The sequence below is a fragment of the Mustelus asterias genome, chromosome 22, assembly GCF_964213995.1.
Source record: "Mustelus asterias chromosome 22, sMusAst1.hap1.1, whole genome shotgun sequence".
In the NCBI taxonomy this organism is placed as follows: Eukaryota; Metazoa; Chordata; class Chondrichthyes; order Carcharhiniformes; family Triakidae; genus Mustelus; species Mustelus asterias.
The window spans coordinates 12,329,233-12,347,668 of NC_135822.1; the positions used below are offsets into that span (position 1 = coordinate 12,329,233).

Sequence of the window (18,436 nt, forward strand, 5' to 3'; positions counted from 1 at the left end):
AACAATGGCACTTCCAACACTGTAGCATGCCCTCAGTACTACAGTGATGAGTACATAGTCTAAGCTGTCTCAAGTCTCTAGAACTCAAACCCACATTTTTTTGAATCGTAAGCAAAGGTTATACCACGGAGTCCAGACTAATACACAAAGATGCATGTAACATTGATTGTGATCCAAAGCGGAGCAACAGAGGGAATGGTGACTCAACTAAATGGTCTGTTGAAAGAGTCATGCCTTCAATAAATGAAAAACAATGTCATTTTTTACACAAAGGGTGGTGGGTGCCTGGAACTTGCTGTTGGGGGAGATAGTGGAAGCAGATACAATAGTGACTTTTAAGGGGCGTCTTGACAAATACATGAATAAGATGGGAATGAAGGGATATGGTCCCTGGAAGGGTAGGAGGTTTTAGTTCAGTCGGGCAGCAGGGTTGGAGGGCTGAAGGGCCTGTTCCTGTGCTGTAATTTTCTTTGTTCTTAATCAGTGCCTGTCAATTTAACCACACCCCACACCCTGGCACCTCTGGATATGGTATCTTTGTACCCGTCTCCTCTTCAGAAAGGTGTGGCAACAATATACGGAAGATCAAGGGTAGACCTATTTTACATATGTGGCATTTACTCAGCTAATGTGTGCTTGGGGTGGACAGCAAGGTCCTCTCAACATTAAAACATGTTGCTTCAATATCTGAAAAGTTCTCCACTGAGGCATGGACTATGTGTTGCCTTTGTGGTCAGATGGATCCACATGTATAGTACCTCACACTTAATCTGGGCACAGCCTTAGAATAAAAGGGAGTCACTTTAGAACAGAGATGAGGAGAAATTTCTTCAGCCAGAGAGTGGTGGGTCTGTGGAATTCATTGCCACAGAGGGCTGTGGAGGCCGAGACGTTGAGCGTCTTCAAGACAGAAATTGATAAATTCTTGATTTCTCGAGGAATTAAGGGCTATGGGGAGAGAGCGGGTAAATGGAGTTGAAATCAACCATGATTGAATGGTGGAGTGGACTCGATGGGCCGAATGGCCTTACTTCCGCTCCTATGTCTTATGGTCTTATGGTCTTAAAAGTGAGTGAGTGAGAGTATTTTCATCTTGGGGTGTGCGGTTTTCTGCAAGTGTCTCTCCTTTCTGGTACAGATGGATTCCAGAATCGCTGTATTAAGATCTCATGCAGTAATAACAGAAACAGATTATTCCAGGCACGCAGGAGCTTCATTGTTTCTCAGAAGTGATTAAAAATAAAGGTTAATAATAACCAAGTAATGGGGACCCATTTGAAAAAAATTGCGCACCTTTTGTAACATCCCAGTCAGCTGTGGTCACTGGCCAGCCTCCAATTTCATCCAATAGATTGAAGAGAGGTTCTGCATCCCTTTCCTCTATTAAACCTGAATTTAAAAAAAGAAAAACAAAGTATTGTGTTTATATAGTGGCTTTCACAACCTCAGGATGTTGCACTTTATAGCCAATGAAACACTCCAGAAGCTGAGTTACTGTCATTACTGCTTACCCAGAAGCCAGGATAAAGAGGGCGAGTGTTTCTTTCAATCACTGTTAATATTTCATTAAGCAACTGGCAATTCTATTCACACTTAATCTGGGGACAGTTTAAAATTCATGAAACAGTCTAACAAAGTTTGCAATCTCTTAAAAAGAGGTATAATCATTCTATTGTTTTGGTACTTTTTGTTTGCTTGTTAGTGGTGGGTGATTGTAGGTTTGATAGCTCTAACAAATAAATCTTTGTGTACAAAAGGTCCCAGTAATTTGCAGTGAATTGAATGAATTGTTGTTAGGGGAATCCCATCGCAATGTAAGCGTGATAAAACATAATTAAAAAGTTGTTTGCTTCATTTGAACCCAATAACCTTTGTGTTTGCAAAAGTCTTCATTAAAGAGTATTGTATAACAACATTTTTATCTGTCTTGTGACTACTTTTTTAAAAATTCGTACATGGGATGTGGGTGTCGCTGGCTGGGCAAGCGTTTATTACCCATCCCAAATTGCCCTCAAGAAGTTCGTGAAGGCTGCCTTGGAGAATTCCAGTTGGGGAACACTTCAGCAGTCATGGACATTCAGCCTCTGATCTTCGGGTAAGCATTCTCCAAGGCGGCCTTCACAACACACGACAACGCAGAATCGCTGAGCAGAAATTGATAGCCAAGTTCCGCACACATGAGGACGGCCTCAACCGGGATCTTGGGCTCATGTCACACTATCTGTAACCCCCACAACTTGCCTGGGCTTGCAAAATCTCACTAACTGTCCTGGCTGGAGACAATACACACCTCTTTAACCTGTGCTTGGTCCTCTTTCCACTCACATTGTCTGTACCTTTAAGACTAGATTACCTGTATAAACTTGCATTCCAACCATTATCTTGTAAATTGAATTTGTGTCTATATATGACCTGTTTGAGAACACAAGTCCTCACTCACCTGATGAAGGAGCCTGAGACTCCAAAAGCTAGCGCTGCCAAATAAACCTGTTGGACTTTAACCTGGTGTTGTGAGACTTCTTACTGTGCTTACCCCAGTCCAACGCCGGCATCCTCACATCAGATCTATTTTGCATCCATGCTCAAATGAGCGGCACGGTGGCACAGTGGTTAGCACTGCTGCCTCACAGCGCCAGGGACCCGGGTTCGATTCCTGGCTTGAGTCACTGTCTGCGTGGAGTTTACACGTTCTCCCCGTGTATGCGTGGGTTTCCTCCAGGTGCTCTGGCTTCCGCCCACAGTCCAAAGGTGTGCAGGTTAGGTTGATTGGCCATGCTAAATTGCCCTTTAGTGTCAGGGGAATTAGTAGGGTAAATACATGGGGCTATGGGGATAGGGGCTGGGTGGGATTGTGGTCGGTGCAGACTCGATGGGTTGAATGGCCTCCTTCTGCACTGTAGGGATCCTATGATTCTATTAAATCAAATTTCAATCCCAAACATTTTGAACTCTTTGACAGGCAGCAAGCTTGCAGCAACAACTTGTTTCCCGGCATTAACTGATTTCATTTCTTTCCAGCTCATCCATTGTGGCCCTGAGGTTAATGTTAAAACAATTGAAAGGATTCAAACATCAAGAAGAACAACTTGTGCTACAGTGCTCTGTAGCAGCAAAGCACTGCAAGGCAGCTCACAAAACGGAGAGCTACGTGTGGAGTGGAGCAGCGAAATTTGATAAAAAGCAAGAATGGGAGAACAATCCGGGAGACGGTAAACGAGGGAAGAAGGGGGTGGCTTGGAGGAGAGAAGGGAATTAGTGAGATGGAAAGTTCGATGAAGAAAGTTCAAGTGCAGAGATGTGCTGGCTAAAGGTTCTGATATGGATGAGTCCTGAGAAGAGATACACAGTTGGAAAATGGAAGCTGAAAGCCGGGACATAGTGCTAGTCCCAGGCTGCACGGACAATACGACCGTGGTCATGGTGGAATCCATGACCAAAGGTAGGGATTTTAAGTTTATTTATTAGTCACAAGTAAGGCTTACATTAACACTGCAATGAAGTTACTGTGAAATTCCTCTCGTCGTCACACTTCGGCGCCTGTTCGGGTACACTGAGGGAGAATTTAGCATGGCCAGTGCACCAAACCAACACCTCTTTCGGACTGTGGGAGAAAACCGGAGCACCCGGAGGAAACCCACGCAGACACGGGGAGAACGTGCAGGCTCCACACAGACAGTGACCCAAGCCAGGATTTAGAAATCATTGGGCTGAGTGACAGAGCCTATAGATATCAGGAACAGCCAATTCTGCGATATTAAAAATGGTTAAAAAGGCAGAAGGGATCGTGGGCTTTTTATAAATAGAGGCATGGAGTACAAAAGCAAAGAAGTTATGATGGACATTTTTAAAACCCTGGTTCAGCCTCAAGTGGAGTTCTGCGTCCAATTCCGGGCACTGCACTTTAGGAAGGATGTGAAGGGAGGGTGCAGAAAAGATCTGTAAGGATCATTTCAGGAGTAAGGAACTTCAGGTACGAGATAGATTGGAGAAGCTGGGGCTGATCTCCCTCGACAGAAGGTAAAGAAGTGATTTAATCAGAGTCTTCAAAATAACAAGCGGTTCAGATGGAACAGATTGATAAACTACTCCCTTTGGCAGAGGGGCTGAGAAGCAAAGGATAGAAATAGAAGGTGATTGGAATAGAACTAATGGTGACATGAGGATTTTTTAAATGCAGGAAGTGAGTGGGGTTAGGATCCAGGTTGCACTGTCTCGAAGCAGATTGGATCGTAGTTTTCTCAGGGATGGTGAATCTGCAGGGTTATGGGGAAAGGGCACATGAGTGGGACAAGCTGAACTGAATTTGCAGAGAGCCTATATGGACTCAATGGGCCGAATGGCCTTCTTCTGTGCTGTGCCCATTCTGGTTTTCTGATTAACATTAAACTGCTAACTTTCACTGTAAACGCATGAGGGTCAGGCGAGGGGGTCTGCTGGTACACTTTCCTATTCGTTGATAGTCAGATTAAGGGGCAGGCCACCTTTTCTTTCTAGCCCTGTGATAACAGCATGCAAACTGCAGAAGAAAAGCACCAAGCATCGAGAAAGGGTAACTGGAAGATGAATATCAGCTACTCATTCTTTCCTCACACTTTCCTGTACATCTCTGGAAGACACTTGTGCTCCACCAGCCACTGACTGCTCTCTCAACAAAGTAATCACTCTTCAAGTAGTCATTGTGTAGTACAGAACTTGAGTATTATTGAAAAAAAAAAAGAGGCATGTTGAAGCTTTTTGTCATGCACTATTCAGGACACTTTGCAAGAAACTCGATACAAGGGGAAAACAACAATTTAAACTGTATTGAGAAGAAGATGTGGATTGGTTGCTTGGCAGGTGGACGTCGTCAGTCGCCATCAACTGGTACAATCTCCATGGTAAAGCTTTACCATATCTCTTATCAGGGAAATTCTTCAAGCATGCATTGAAGGGGAGATTGCTGAATTTATGGGGAGGTTTGATAAGATAGGAAGAAAGGAATAGAATGATAAGTTGATGGAGTTAGCTGAAGGAGCATGGAGCATGAACATTGGCATGGACCAGTTAGGCTGATAGAATTACACTGCACTGCAAATTCTATGAAACTAAATTATAAATGTTTGCAGACTAATTGGCTGTTGAAGGCCGCATGCCTCAACTTGCTTTTCTCACTATCCAACAATCACTGGCTAGTAGCTCCTGCTGGAAAGTATATCAGCAGCAAGAAGGCTATCTGAACCCAACCCTTCAGTGCCACCACAGTCTAAGGATGATCGATCATAATGCTTCCATGTTATCTCTGTTACTGAACTCAGTAAAGATTGGAGATTTGACCTTTCATTGGTTTGTGTGCCTCAGTTCCATTTACTCATTGAGCCACCGCAGGAATTATGGACATAAAAATATTTTTAAGAAAACAAATTAATTTTAAGTTGAACTCACTGTCATTTATGCAGGATCTATACAGTCGTTTAGCCTTCTTAAAAGCATCACGGTCCCCATCATCTGGTCTTTCTAAAACACCTAAAAGAACAGGGAAGCACTGCATTAAATATGACCCAAATCAAAGGATGAAAATGATCTTTACAGCAGTAGACCTCACTTCTAGACCTACATACAAGCAAAACTTATGAATTAGAAGCAAGGTAGGCCATTCGGCCCCTCAAGTCTGCTCTATACCTGTGCATCTCACAAATTAAAACCAATCACTAGGTGGTGAATGATATACTCTGTCTTTTAATGGGACATGCAAGAAGTTACAAGATAAAGCAATTATCACAGTTACCTGTTTTGTGCTGCTGATATATCGGGGTAAATGTACTTCATAGCAGGACTAACATTCCTGTAAACTTTTACATGCAGTATAATCACTGGATCTCCCCAATATGTTGGTTGCCACACACCAGATTAAGAACACGTCAAGATATGTGCAGAAACAATTGCTGAGTGCATTCATTTGCAAAAGTAACCATTATAAACCATTTCTGTAGAATAGAAAACAAAACTTTGTCCATAACTTTAACCAGTCTACCCAATGGGAAGTTGACGGGATTGTTGACACAACTTGTCTGACCTTACTTCTCAGTGAAGTCCACAGAAAGTAAAATCACGCTGGACGTAACAACAAGCTGCCAATCAGATCCTCTCACTGGCTGGGTCAGGTTAAAATAACCTCTTCTTTGTACAGACACTCTGCCTGCCCATCCCCTTCTGAGTGGCAACGCACAGTCTGATTATCATTTCTGTTGTATTTAAAGGAAATTAAGTCACTTATTTGTAATTTCCAGCAGCAGGATGTGCCAGTGTCCTTGCCTAGCCTTATCTGAAAATAACATAGCCTCTGAGTCCCAGTCTGATTAGTCTTGGACTTTTACCTTTTAGAATGGTTTCCAATTCATCTTTTAGAGTATCAAATATACTGTATCTAGGGCTGGTCTCTGGTATGATGTGCCTATTCAGCCAACCACCACAGGCATACGTGTAAAAGTCTTCACATGGTGAGGCTGATGGATCCATATTCTGAATTATCCGTGCAGCTTAATAGAACAAAAGGAAGTAATTATACATTTGTTCCAGTTCTTTGGGACTGTGTTATCAATGTTTCTACATGTTTTGCAACATGATTAAGTACTTTTATAAGCCACACAGGGATAAACCATTTCCATTGGTCAGTGGGTTGGTAACTAAACATCATAAAATTAAAATCACCATCAATAGAATAATTTCACAGTAACTTCATTGCAGTGTTAATGTAAGCCATACTTGTGACTAATAAATAATAGAATAAAGAGAGAGATGAAGAAATGTATTTTTGTACAGTGGGTTATCAGGACATGGGTTTTCTAACCAGAAAGAATACAAGAATAATTCAGTTCTGAACTAGCCTAAAACAAAAGTAATTATTTTCTTCCAAATGAACATGGTAAGTTGTTCGAGGGGAGATCGTGGTGTCGTGGTAATGTCACTGGACCAATGTTCCAGAGGTCCTGGTTAATGCTCTAGAGAACATGGGGTCAAATCCCACCACAGCAGCTGGTGGAATTTAAATTCAACCAATACAATCTGGAATTGAAAGCGAGTCTCAGTAATAGTAACTGTGAAACTACCATCAATAGTCATAAAAATCCATCTGGTTCACCGATGTCCTTTAGGAAAGGAATACTGTCATTCTTACCCAGTCTTCCATGTGAGTCCAGAGCTGCAGAACTGTGGTTGACTCTGAAACGGCCGAACGAGGCACTCAGTTCAGGATGGGTGACAAATGCTGGCTTTTTGCCAGCGATGCCGACATTCCATGAAAGAATCATTTTTTTTAAAGAGCCCTAAGGGGTGTTTCTCTTCAACTTTCCCTCCCCCATCACCGACTTTTTAATTCCTATCGCCTCTTGCCTCCAAAATGCGCTGATCTATATGGGACTGTGGCTTCATGAAAATGGGTAACTTTCTGCTCTCTGGCCGATGTGACCATGTTTTCCCTATGAATCTAGATAGGCAACGTCAGGGGGCTATTTAAATCCGGGGCAGGGGAATGGTTGTATTCTGGGAAGATGCAATCAGATAAGCTCAAGGACAATCTTCAGCTAAAATTAATTTTGTGTTCATGTAACTGGAAGCAACTCCAAGGAACCAGTGAAACCAAGTAATGAAGAAGCAGGTTATACGCATGCCACCTGTCCCAATGAGATTGTACTGCTGCGATAGCTTATGATTATTTTAAGCATTTTAAAATCATCTCTGGTTGCCTTACTTTATTTTTATTCATTCCCATTTCATAGAATCCCTACAGTGCAGAAGGAGGCCATTTGGCCCATCAAATCGACACCGATTACAACCCATCCTGCTACCCTGCTAATCCCCTGACACTAGGGTCAATTTAGCATGGCCAATCAGCCTAACACGCACATCTTTGGACTGTGGGAGGAAACAGGAGCACCCGGAGGAAACCCACGCAGACATGGGGAGAACGTGCAAACTCCGCACAGACAGTGACCCGAGGCTGGAATTGAACCTCAGTCCCTGGCGCTGAGAGGCAGCAGTGCTAACCACTGTGCCACCCTTCTATTATCACCTGAAACTCATGCATCGTTGCCAGCTACTATTCCACATGGGCAACCAGCCCTTTGCTCCTCATGTACTAATCTGGACAATGACTCTCAGTGTGTTATTTAACCATAAAGGATATAAACCCTGTCTGGTTTACATTGCACATCAACTGTCTCAGGTCGAGGTAGATGCAAAATGAGGTTGAGAATGCATCAGGCTCCAATGTGCTCTATCACAAAGCATTGTGCTGTCTCACTATCACAGAAAGGGTCAACAGCAAGATTAGTTCTAATCACAGAGGTCAAGAAACTCGAGAAACTGGGATTGTTTTCCTTAGAGAAGAGATGGTTAAAGGGAAGAGTTAAGAGAGATATTCAAGATTATGAAGGGTTTCAATAGAGTTTATAAAAATCTGCCTCCACTGGAGGAAGAGTTAATAACCAACTTAAAGGAATTGGCAAAAAACCTTTAATTTTGAAAATTGGTTGCCTGCCTTCTTGGAGTGGGCAGCAATTCGCTTCGATGGCCAACATTCAGAAAACACCCCGATGACAGGACTGCTTCTGCTTCCCGGCTATTTTACCGGACCCCAGTCTCCCAAGCCCCAGATGGCTGGTGGAATTCTGCCTTCAATGAGTTGGCACAGGTACAGTGAGTGGGCTGAATGGTCTAATTAATCATAGAATCCCTACAGTACAGAAAGAGGCCATTTGGCCCATCGAGTCTGTACTGACCACAATCCCACCCAGGCCCTATTCCCATAATCCCACGCATTTACCCTGCTAATCCTCCTGGCACTAAGGGCCAATTTAGCATGGCTAATCAACACAACCCTAATCTTTGGAGTGTGGGAGGAAACCAGAGCACCCGGAGGAAACCCACACAGACATGGGGAGAATGTACAAACTCCACACAGACAGTGACCCGAGGCCGGAATTGAACCTGGGACCCTGGCGCTGTGATGCAGCAGTGCTAACCACTGTGCCATTGTGCCATTCTGGATTCTATGAGATGATGGTTAGAATCACTACTTAAAATTTAAGGGCAATTTTCTTCCTCTGTCAGATCATCATGAGAAAGGGGATGTGGGTATATTGGTGTAATTTATGTTTTGCATTTGTATGTGCTTTTCCACTAAGGAATTGGCAGTACATGGATTTTCTAATACCGACTGCTCATATTTAACGCAAGGCTCTGAATGTCACTCACCCGCAGTCACACAGCCCGAGGTTGTGCATACATTGTCCAAGCTGCTGGATAACTGTTTGTCTGAGGACCAAGAACAGAATAAGACTTTAGTCAGAAAACTGCAACATCCGCTTAGCTTTGCTTCACCAACAGGAGACAAAAAAGTATCAAGCAAGCTACGATAATTGATTCTTCCTCACGAATCCGACATACCTTTACCTGTCCAAAGAGACCCTTCTAGGGAGAACATTTCTGGTGTCATTTATTTCCTAATCATCATTAATTAACTGGTCATATATCTCATGGTTAGTTATGGGGCCTTTCTGCAAAGAAATTGTACCACATCTGTCTGAATTGCAAAAGTGATTACTTTAAAGGTACTTCCTTGGCTATGAAGTGCTTTGGGATGTCCTAAGAATGTGAAAATTACTCTACCAATGCAAATTCTTCTTCCTCCCTCGTTTATCAATACTACACTGGCAATTCCTTCTCAAACCTCCCTCTGCTGTTCCTCCTCTTTCAAATGCATCATCCCACATCCACCCACCTCCCTTCCTCTGCTTAAATCAAGAATTGTTCCATCATCTCTTGCTCCAACTTGTTCATTTGCAGGAATGCAAAGCTGTGGAACCTCCTACCTTACACAGCTTTTCCATCTTTTTATAATCCATCAGACTTCCAAGACTCCGATTGGGGGTCACTTTAACCTCATCTGCCTGACAGGAAACTGACAAATCTGTTTTACCCCTTGCCAATCTCAAATAGCTTTTATGCCAGTAGTGAATAAATTCAAGCCAATCTGATTGCACCAGTTTCCCACTGGGAGGGTTAGGTTAGTCTTAATAAATGTGTTACATTTATTCAACAATCGCGCCTCAGTTTTGATGTTGCCCTACATTTATAAGCCTTGACTTTCAACTCTGATGTGAGAAAACCTACTCAGATCCATCCATTTAATGAAAGGTTATGAGAATCATAGAATCCCTACATTGCAGAAGGAGGTCATTCAGCCCATCGAGCCTGCACCGACCACAATCCCACTCAGGTCCTTTCACCGTCACCCCACGCATTTACCCTGCTAATCCCCTGACACTAATGGGTAATTTCGCACGGCCAATCAACCTAACTCGCACACCTTTGGACTGTGGGAAGAAACCGGAACACCGGAGGAAACCTCGCAGACACAGGGAGAACGTGCAAACTCCACGCAGTCACCTGAGGCCTGAATTGAACCCGGGCCCTGGAGCTGTGAAGCAGCAGTGTTAACCACTGTGCCGCCCTATTCACATAGTACTTAACACATAGCAAATAATAACTATTCACATAATGACCTCCAGCACTTAACTTCATAGGTAATCTAACAAAACAGGTGTCTGGCAAAGATTCTTCTTAAAATTCGGTTTGTAAACGTAAAGTTAAATATAAACAATATTTAGTTCAAAATATTAACAGAATTTGAGGGGAATAAAAATTTATAAACCTTTACAACACTGAGCAACATCCAAGGATTTACACATCCAATTCGCTTTTTGAAGTGTAGTCGTGCTTGTGATGCAAATAAGTAGAGGAACCAATTTTAACATAGCAAGATTTGACAACCAGTAAATGAGACAAATGGCCAATTAGTCACGAGGTGGTCGAGGAACAAATATTACCCAGAGTGGCAAAAGAACCTCTTACTCTTCTTTGAACAATGCAATGGAATCTTTTGCATGTACCTGAACCACAGATTGGACAGATGGGATGTGATTAAATGCATCATTTCAGCAACAACGCCTCTGGCAATACTTTCCCAATACTACACCGAAGAATCACCTTGGATTATATAGACACAGTGGATAGATTGAATGTGCAAGATACTGAACTTTTCACATGGTTTTAAAAAGCAGAAATTTCAGCTGTCAGAAGTCTCCTTTTCTCCCCCAGGGATATATGGATGTGTTTTGACCCAGATGTTGTGCTCAACTGGAATAGTTTTGCAATCAAAATTTAAAGTGCTTCTCCCACTATTGGAGATTAAATTGTTTGCAGAAAGCATTAATGATTGAAAGCATTATCTGCAGACCTGTTAAAAAGCGCTTGAGAAATGAGGTCAAATTATTTTGTGACATAATTTAATGCACAGGTAATAAAACTATCACAAATGAAAAACAGAAGATGTGATTTGATTAATTAAATTACTTTTTAATCATTGCTGCAATTTTTTAAAAATTTATTCGTTCTCAGAATTTGGGCATTACTGGCTAGACCAGTATTTCTTGCCCATCAGAAAATGCTAGTGAGCTGTCTTCTTGAACCGTTGCAGTCCATGTGGTATAAGTACACCCACAGTGCTGTTAGGAAGGGAGTTGCAGGATTTTGAGCCAGCTACAGTGAAGGAACGGCAATGGAACTCCAAGTGAGGATGGTGTGTGGTTTGGAAGGGAACTTGCAAGTGGTGATGTTCCCACATATCTGCTGCCCTTGTCCTTTTAGGCTTGAGAGGCCTCGGATCTGGAAGCTACTGTCAAGGGAGCCTTGTTTAAGTTTATTTATTAGTCACAAGTAAGCTTACAATAACACTGCAATGAAATTACTGTGGAAATCCCCTAGTCGCCACACTCCAGTGCCTGTCTGGGTACACTGAGGGAGAATTTAGAATGACTGATGCACCTAACCAGCACGTCTTTCAGACTGTGAGAAGAAACTGGAGCACCCGGAGGAAACCCATGCAGACACGGGGAGGACGTGCAAACTCCACACCGACAGTGACCCAAGCCGGGAATTGAACCTGGATCCCTGGCGCTGTGAGGCAGCAGTGCTAACCACTGTGCCACTGTGGTCATCTTTTAAATCCAACTATAAATGGCTAACAAAAATACAAATACTACAACAGAACTGAATAAAGGAAATTTAAAAATCTTCCAAACAGAATGTCAAAGGTGCCTCGCCATGAGAGATCAGCAACAAGATTCTAAATGGATGTGTCTTTTAGTCAGCAAGTCACACAATAGTGTGAATGTGTGATGTTCAATTTACAACTGTCGAACTGAGTTCCCGTCAGGAGAAAAGGCTTGCCAGTTCGCTTAGTTTAACTTAATGCTGCAAGATTTTGAACAATGCCTCTGTGCCCAACGTCACTGAAAACTCTGCACAGCGCAGAGTGTACAGAAGGACTGACTTCTCATCCATTGTTTTACAACGAATCTGCGCACAGTGATGAGCATTACTGTTCTATCTCTTAGAATAAGGGGAGCTGGTCCTTGAGCAGCAAGGTGATGACGGGGTACATGACAGATACTGATGTTTTAATTTTGCCTCGCTCTATGTTGCACCCACTCACCTCTCTGCTATCGACCTCATTATTCACACACCTGATGCCTGCACACTGTACTCACCTTTGACTCTCTTGCCAACCCATTTTCGCACTCTCTCAGCCAAGAACTCGCTCTTACACTGATGTGCTCAATTTCCATGTACATCTGCTCATTCACACATGTTCAAGCATATATTCATTGAACCGATTTGCGACACATGTATTCTCACATTCGCACACCAAGTCGCATTTGTATCGACTCATCCAACTCATTGATACAGATCCTCCAATAAACACCTCTCCTTGGTATTTCACAAGCACATGTAAAAGTGATTGGGAGTCAGGAATCTTAGGGAATGATCTTGTCAAAATAACAGTTTTTATCTAAGTGGACAATCATTTTGCTTGCCCTCCAGATGATCATTCATATTTACTTATTATTCAATTTGAGAACAACGGTTGAAGACAGCCTGTTCTAGACAGTCATCTGAAGCACTTCTCTTCCACCTCTTCCGTCGGGAAAAAGATACAAAAGTCTGAGGTCACATACCAACCGACTCAAGAACAGCTTCTTCCCTGCTACCATCAGACTTTTGAATGGACCTATCTCGTATTAAGTTGATCTTTCCCCACACCCTAGCTATGACTGTAATACAACATTCTGCACGCTCTCATTTCCTTCTCTATGAACGGTATGCTTTGTCTGTATAGCACGCAAGAAACAATACCTTTCACTGTATACCAATACATGTGACAATAATAAATCAAATCAAATCAAAATCTCAACATCAAACATTTACATTCATATAGTACTTTAAATGTTAGTCCTGGTGTCCAATGGAGACCATTATAACATTAAAAGTTTCGTGATGCAACTGTCACACTTCAGTTGTCGTACAGTCATGCATGCAAATTCCTGTTTCCTTCTTTTAAAGAAAAATAACAATCATTTTCAATCTACCCAGGTACTTCCGCACTAGCTCAGATTGAAAAGGCTGGAAGATTTGCCTAACTATGCTAGAGTAAGAATCTCCAAGTGGAAAAAAAACCCACTGTGAAAGACAGTTCTGAAACTAAAAGTTCCGAAACTGCAAACAGAAAAAGAAAAACCCTCGAGAGTTAAGAGTCACCTTGGATTGGGTCTGGGAGAATGGAATGTCTACTTAAAGGTTAGTGTAAAGTATATCAGTGAAGTGTGTTTTCGGTTGTGCTTTCAAAAACTTCTGTTTTGTGGTTTGAAGCATAATTGCTTAGTCAACAGTGTTTTTATTTTTTTGTCACAGTAAAAGTCTTCAAACATGGATACCGGAACTCTACCACCTCGCCCGCCACGGAATCGGAGCAGGCGAGGGTCCGACAACAAAAATCTCCGTTGACCTCGTGCGGGAATTTCCGGTCTCACTCGGGCGAGGCCGCAAAATTCCGCCCGAAATCTTTCTGTGTCACCTTTTCAGCTGTTATGTGGAAGTGCAAATTTATTTTTAAAAGTTACTAGCAATTTATTAGCAATAGATTTTGAGAGGTCAATAATTCTTGCTTACACCAGAACATTAATATCCCAAAACTGGAAGCATCAGGTAGAAATGGACATGAAGATTTCAAATGTGCAAAAGTGGGCACTGAGTCTAAAATGCTGACTGTGTAAGGTGTGGTTCTTCAGTGTATTTAATAGGAAACAGACTGACCAAACTTTACAAACATGTACTCAGGAGGGGAAAAAAAACCCAAGATACTCACACTACTCCATAAAGATGCTGCCTGTCATCAGAGGACAGGAACAATGAGCACATGTAGAATAATAATCACATTCAGAACATTTATAAAAGTTGTCTGTTGCTTTTTCAATTATTTTTAAAATTCATTCTTAGGGTGTGAACATTGCTGAATAAGCCAGCATTTATTGGCCATCCCTAACTGGCCATGAGCTGAGTGTCTCACTCGACCATTTCAAAGGACAGTTAAGAGTCAGCTGCATCACTGTGGCTCTGGAGTCACGTGTAGGCCAGACCAGGTAAGGACAGCAGATTGCCTTCCCTAAAGGACATTAGTGAACCAGATGGGTTTTTACAATTCCAGATTTTTATGCAATTCAAATTCCATCATCTGCTGTGGTGGGATTTGAACCCGCATCCCCAGAGCATTACCCTAAGTCTCTGGATTACTAGTCCAGTGACAATACCACCACATCACTGCCTCCACATGATGATGTGTTTGTGATGAACTGTAGTGGATTTTGTCGTATAGTTTTCTTCCTATACCATCTGAGTTATATTGGGGTATGGCGCCATGAGCTTAGGGACTCAAATTTATTCAAGACATCATTTTTTTTAATCTGAGAGTTTGGACTGCCAAAAATATTGTATATTTGGACATGGAGGACCAATATCATCCTCACCCAATGTCCACACACGTGTACTTGCATGGTGGCACAGTGGTTAGCACCTGGGTCCGATTCCCGGTTTGGGTCACTGTTTGTGCAGAGTCTGCACATTATCCCCGTGTCTGTTTGGGTTTCCACCGGTTGCTCCGATTTTCTCCCACAGTCCAAAAGATGTGCTGATTAGATGCATTGACCATGCTAAATTCTCCCTCAGTGTACCCGAACAGGCGCGGGGTATGGTGGCTAGGGGATTTTTCAGTTACTTCATTGTAGTGTTAATGCAAGCCTACTTGTGACATTGTTAAATAAACTTTAAACTACTTTCTAGCAGGAATCCCAGTTGACATGAACATAGGAACAGGAGTAGGGCATCTAGTCCCTCAAGTGTGTTCCACCATTGGCTGTTCTCTAACACCATTTGCCTAGTGAATCAAAATATGTGCTTAGTGAAAAATCACAGGAGAGTTCTGGAGACGGATTATATCCCTTTAAGAAAGACACTTGCAAGCAAATTGGTAATATATTGCCCTCCAGAGATTGGGGGATAAACAATGTATTTAAAAAGAGATAATTTCCTCCTGTCAGAATGAGCAAAGTGTTTGGAAGTCGTAAATATTGGATATCCAATCTGCCTTCAGGAAATGACAACCAGATGTTTGGGGCCCTTCCCACTGTTGATTTGTTGCAAGGAATTTCACACTTCATAAAAAACTATTTACTTTCGGAATTTATTGTGGCAACAGGTGGCCCTAGGAAAATGCAAAGATCGGGATTACTATTTAAAAGCAGGTAGTTAAACGCTGCAAATTACTGGGATAAATAGACATTAATTAATTTTCCCTGTGGTTTGCATGAAGGATGCTTTAGAAAAAAACAGGAGAGTGGAAAGGGAGGGTTTATTCTAAGACATGATATTTAAAGGGATTTTTAAAATCATATTGTTGTGGATGAAAACCCCAGCAGAAGCAAGATCTGTAAGTCACCCTTCTGCAAAGGTAACATTCCTCCACATGGTGTGGGTACGAGAGCCCTATTAGCAATGTATTGCTGGAATGGTAAGAAGTTTAACAACACCAGGTTAAAGTCCAACAGGTTTATTTGGTAGCAAAAGCCACACAAGCTTTCGAGGCTCTAAGCCCCTTCTTCAGGTGAAGAAGGGGCTTAGAGCCTCGAAAGCTTGTGTGGCTTTTGCTACCAAATAAACCTGTTGGACTTTAACCTGGTGTTGTTAAACTTCTTACTGTGTTTACCCCAGTCCAACGCCGGCATCTCCACATCATTGCTGGAATGGTCCATTGAAAACCAAGTTCTCTCTCTTCCTTCTGTACTCCTCCCTGTTAGATTTGCAGTTCTGCAGTAAAATTACAAATCATTAATAGTAGCATGGTGTTTGTTCTCTACATATAAAAAGTGCTTCAAATTTGTGACTGAGTTCTGAATATTTTGCACTTGAAGAATAAATACTTAAACATACAAATTAGGAGCAGGAGTTGGCCATTTGGCTCCTTGATCTTGCTCCACCATTCAATTAGATCGTGGCTGATTATGGCCTTATCTCCATATCCCAGCTACCCCTGATAACCTTTGACTCCTTTGCTAGTCAAGGATCTATCTACCTTAAAATATTCAATGACCCTGCCTTCACCACTCTCTGGCAAAGAGAGTTCCAAAGGTTCACAGCCCTCTAAGAGAAAAAAATCTTCTCATCTCCATCTTAAATGGGAGACTCCTTATTTATAAATGTGTCTCCTAATTCTAGTCTCTCCCACAAGGAGAAACATCCTTTCAGCATCTATATTGTCAATCCCGTCAGGATCTTGTACGGTTTAAGAAGATCACCTCTCATTGACCCAGCCTGTCCAACTCTTCTCCATAGGATTAACTGCCATCCAAGGTATCAGACAAGTCTCACCAATGCCATACACAACTGTAATAAGACATCCCTCCTTTCTTCTTGCAACATGCAACAGCATTCCATTTGCCTTCTGAGTCATTTGCTGTACCTGCATACTAACCTTTTCCAATTCATGTACCAGAGTTCTGCAATATAGGGGAAGTGGTAGCATAGTGGTATTGCCGCAGAGACCCAGGGTAATGTTCTGGGGACCTGAGTTCGAATCCCACCATGACAAATGATGAAATTTGAATTCAATAAAATTTTGGAATTAAAAATCTAGTGATGATCATGATACCATTGTCGTAAAAGAAAATCTGTTTCACTAATGCCCTTTAGGGAAGGAAATTTGGCTTTGTAACCTGGTCTATGACTCCAGATCCACAGCAATGTGGTTGACTCTTAGATGCCCCAAGCGATGGGTAACAAATGGTGGTCCAGTCAGCAGTTCCCACATCCCATTTTTCTCCATTTAAATATGCTGCTTTTCTATTATTCCTGCATTCACATTTCCCCACATTATACTCCATCTGCTAAATTCTTGCCAAACTCACTTAATCGATGTCCCTTTGCAGACTCTTATCCTCTGCACAACTTACTTTCCCAACCATCTATCTTTGTGACATCAGCAAATTTAGTAAACATATATTCAGTCCATCCATGTCATTGATCTAAATTGTAAATAGTTAAGGCCCTGGTGTCTACTGATCACATGTTGTCAAACTGAAAATGACCCATTTATGTCTACTCCGCTTCTTGTCAGCTAATCAATCCTCTATCCATGCCATACAGCACATTGCCTTCTGGAAATCCAAGTACACTACATCCCTGTAGCTTGTACTTCCTCGACCAATTCCAATAAATTAGACAAACATGATTTGCTTTTCACAAAACCATGTTGACTCTGCCTGATTTCACTGTAATTTTATAAGTGCTCCACTAACATCTTTAATAATAGCTTCCAGCAATTTCTCTATGAGAGATGTTAATCTAACTGGCATGCAGTTTTGTGCATTCAGTCTCCCTCCTTTCTCAAATAGAGGAGTCATATTCACTGTTTTCCAATCAAATGGGACCTTTCCAGAACCTCTCCAGGAAAATTAAAACTAACATATCCGCTATCTCAGCAGCCACTTCTTTTAAGATTCCAGGATGAAGTCTATCAGAACCTGAGGACTTGTCAGCTTTTAGTTCTAATAATTTTCTCCATGATTGTAAATGTTTTAGGTTCCTCCCTCCTCTTCAACTCCTCATTCACTCATTTTTGGAATGTTATTTGGATCCTTTACAGTGAAAACAAACATAAAATATCTGTTCAATTTATCTGCCATTTCCTTATTTTTCATTATTAACCACATTATTAATATTTCTAGATAGCTTTTTCTCCTAATCTAATTCCTCCCACCTTATCAATCTTTTAGTCACTTTTTGCTGTTCTTTATATTCTGACAATCTTCTGACCTGCCATTCATTTTTGCAGAATTACATGCTTTTTCTTTCAATTTGATAGTCTTTATCTTCTTTAGTTGGTCATGAATAGTGTGTCCTACCCTCGGGGTCTTTATTTCTCACTGGAATGTATCTTTGATGAGTGTTCTGAAATATCTCCTTAAATGTCTGCCACTACATCTCTTATTATCTATCCTTTAACCTAATT

The 18,436-nt window shown here is 41.8% G+C and overlaps 1 protein-coding gene across 2 annotated transcripts in view; it reads right to left on the reverse strand.

Annotated features, from left to right (window-relative positions):
* Positions 1–18,436, reverse strand: part of mmel1 (membrane metallo-endopeptidase-like 1) — a 102,149-nt gene that overhangs the window by 60,505 nt on the left and 23,208 nt on the right. For both annotated transcript variants that reach the window (XM_078238755.1, XM_078238754.1), the window contains exons 3-6: positions 9,232–9,291; positions 6,354–6,515; positions 5,422–5,502; positions 1,294–1,389 (exon numbers count right to left, since the gene is read on the reverse strand). In XM_078238755.1, coding sequence (XP_078094881.1) covers positions 1,294–1,389; positions 5,422–5,502; positions 6,354–6,515; positions 9,232–9,291 — 399 coding nt within the window. The remainder of the gene's footprint in view (positions 1–1,293; positions 1,390–5,421; positions 5,503–6,353; positions 6,516–9,231; positions 9,292–18,436) is intronic.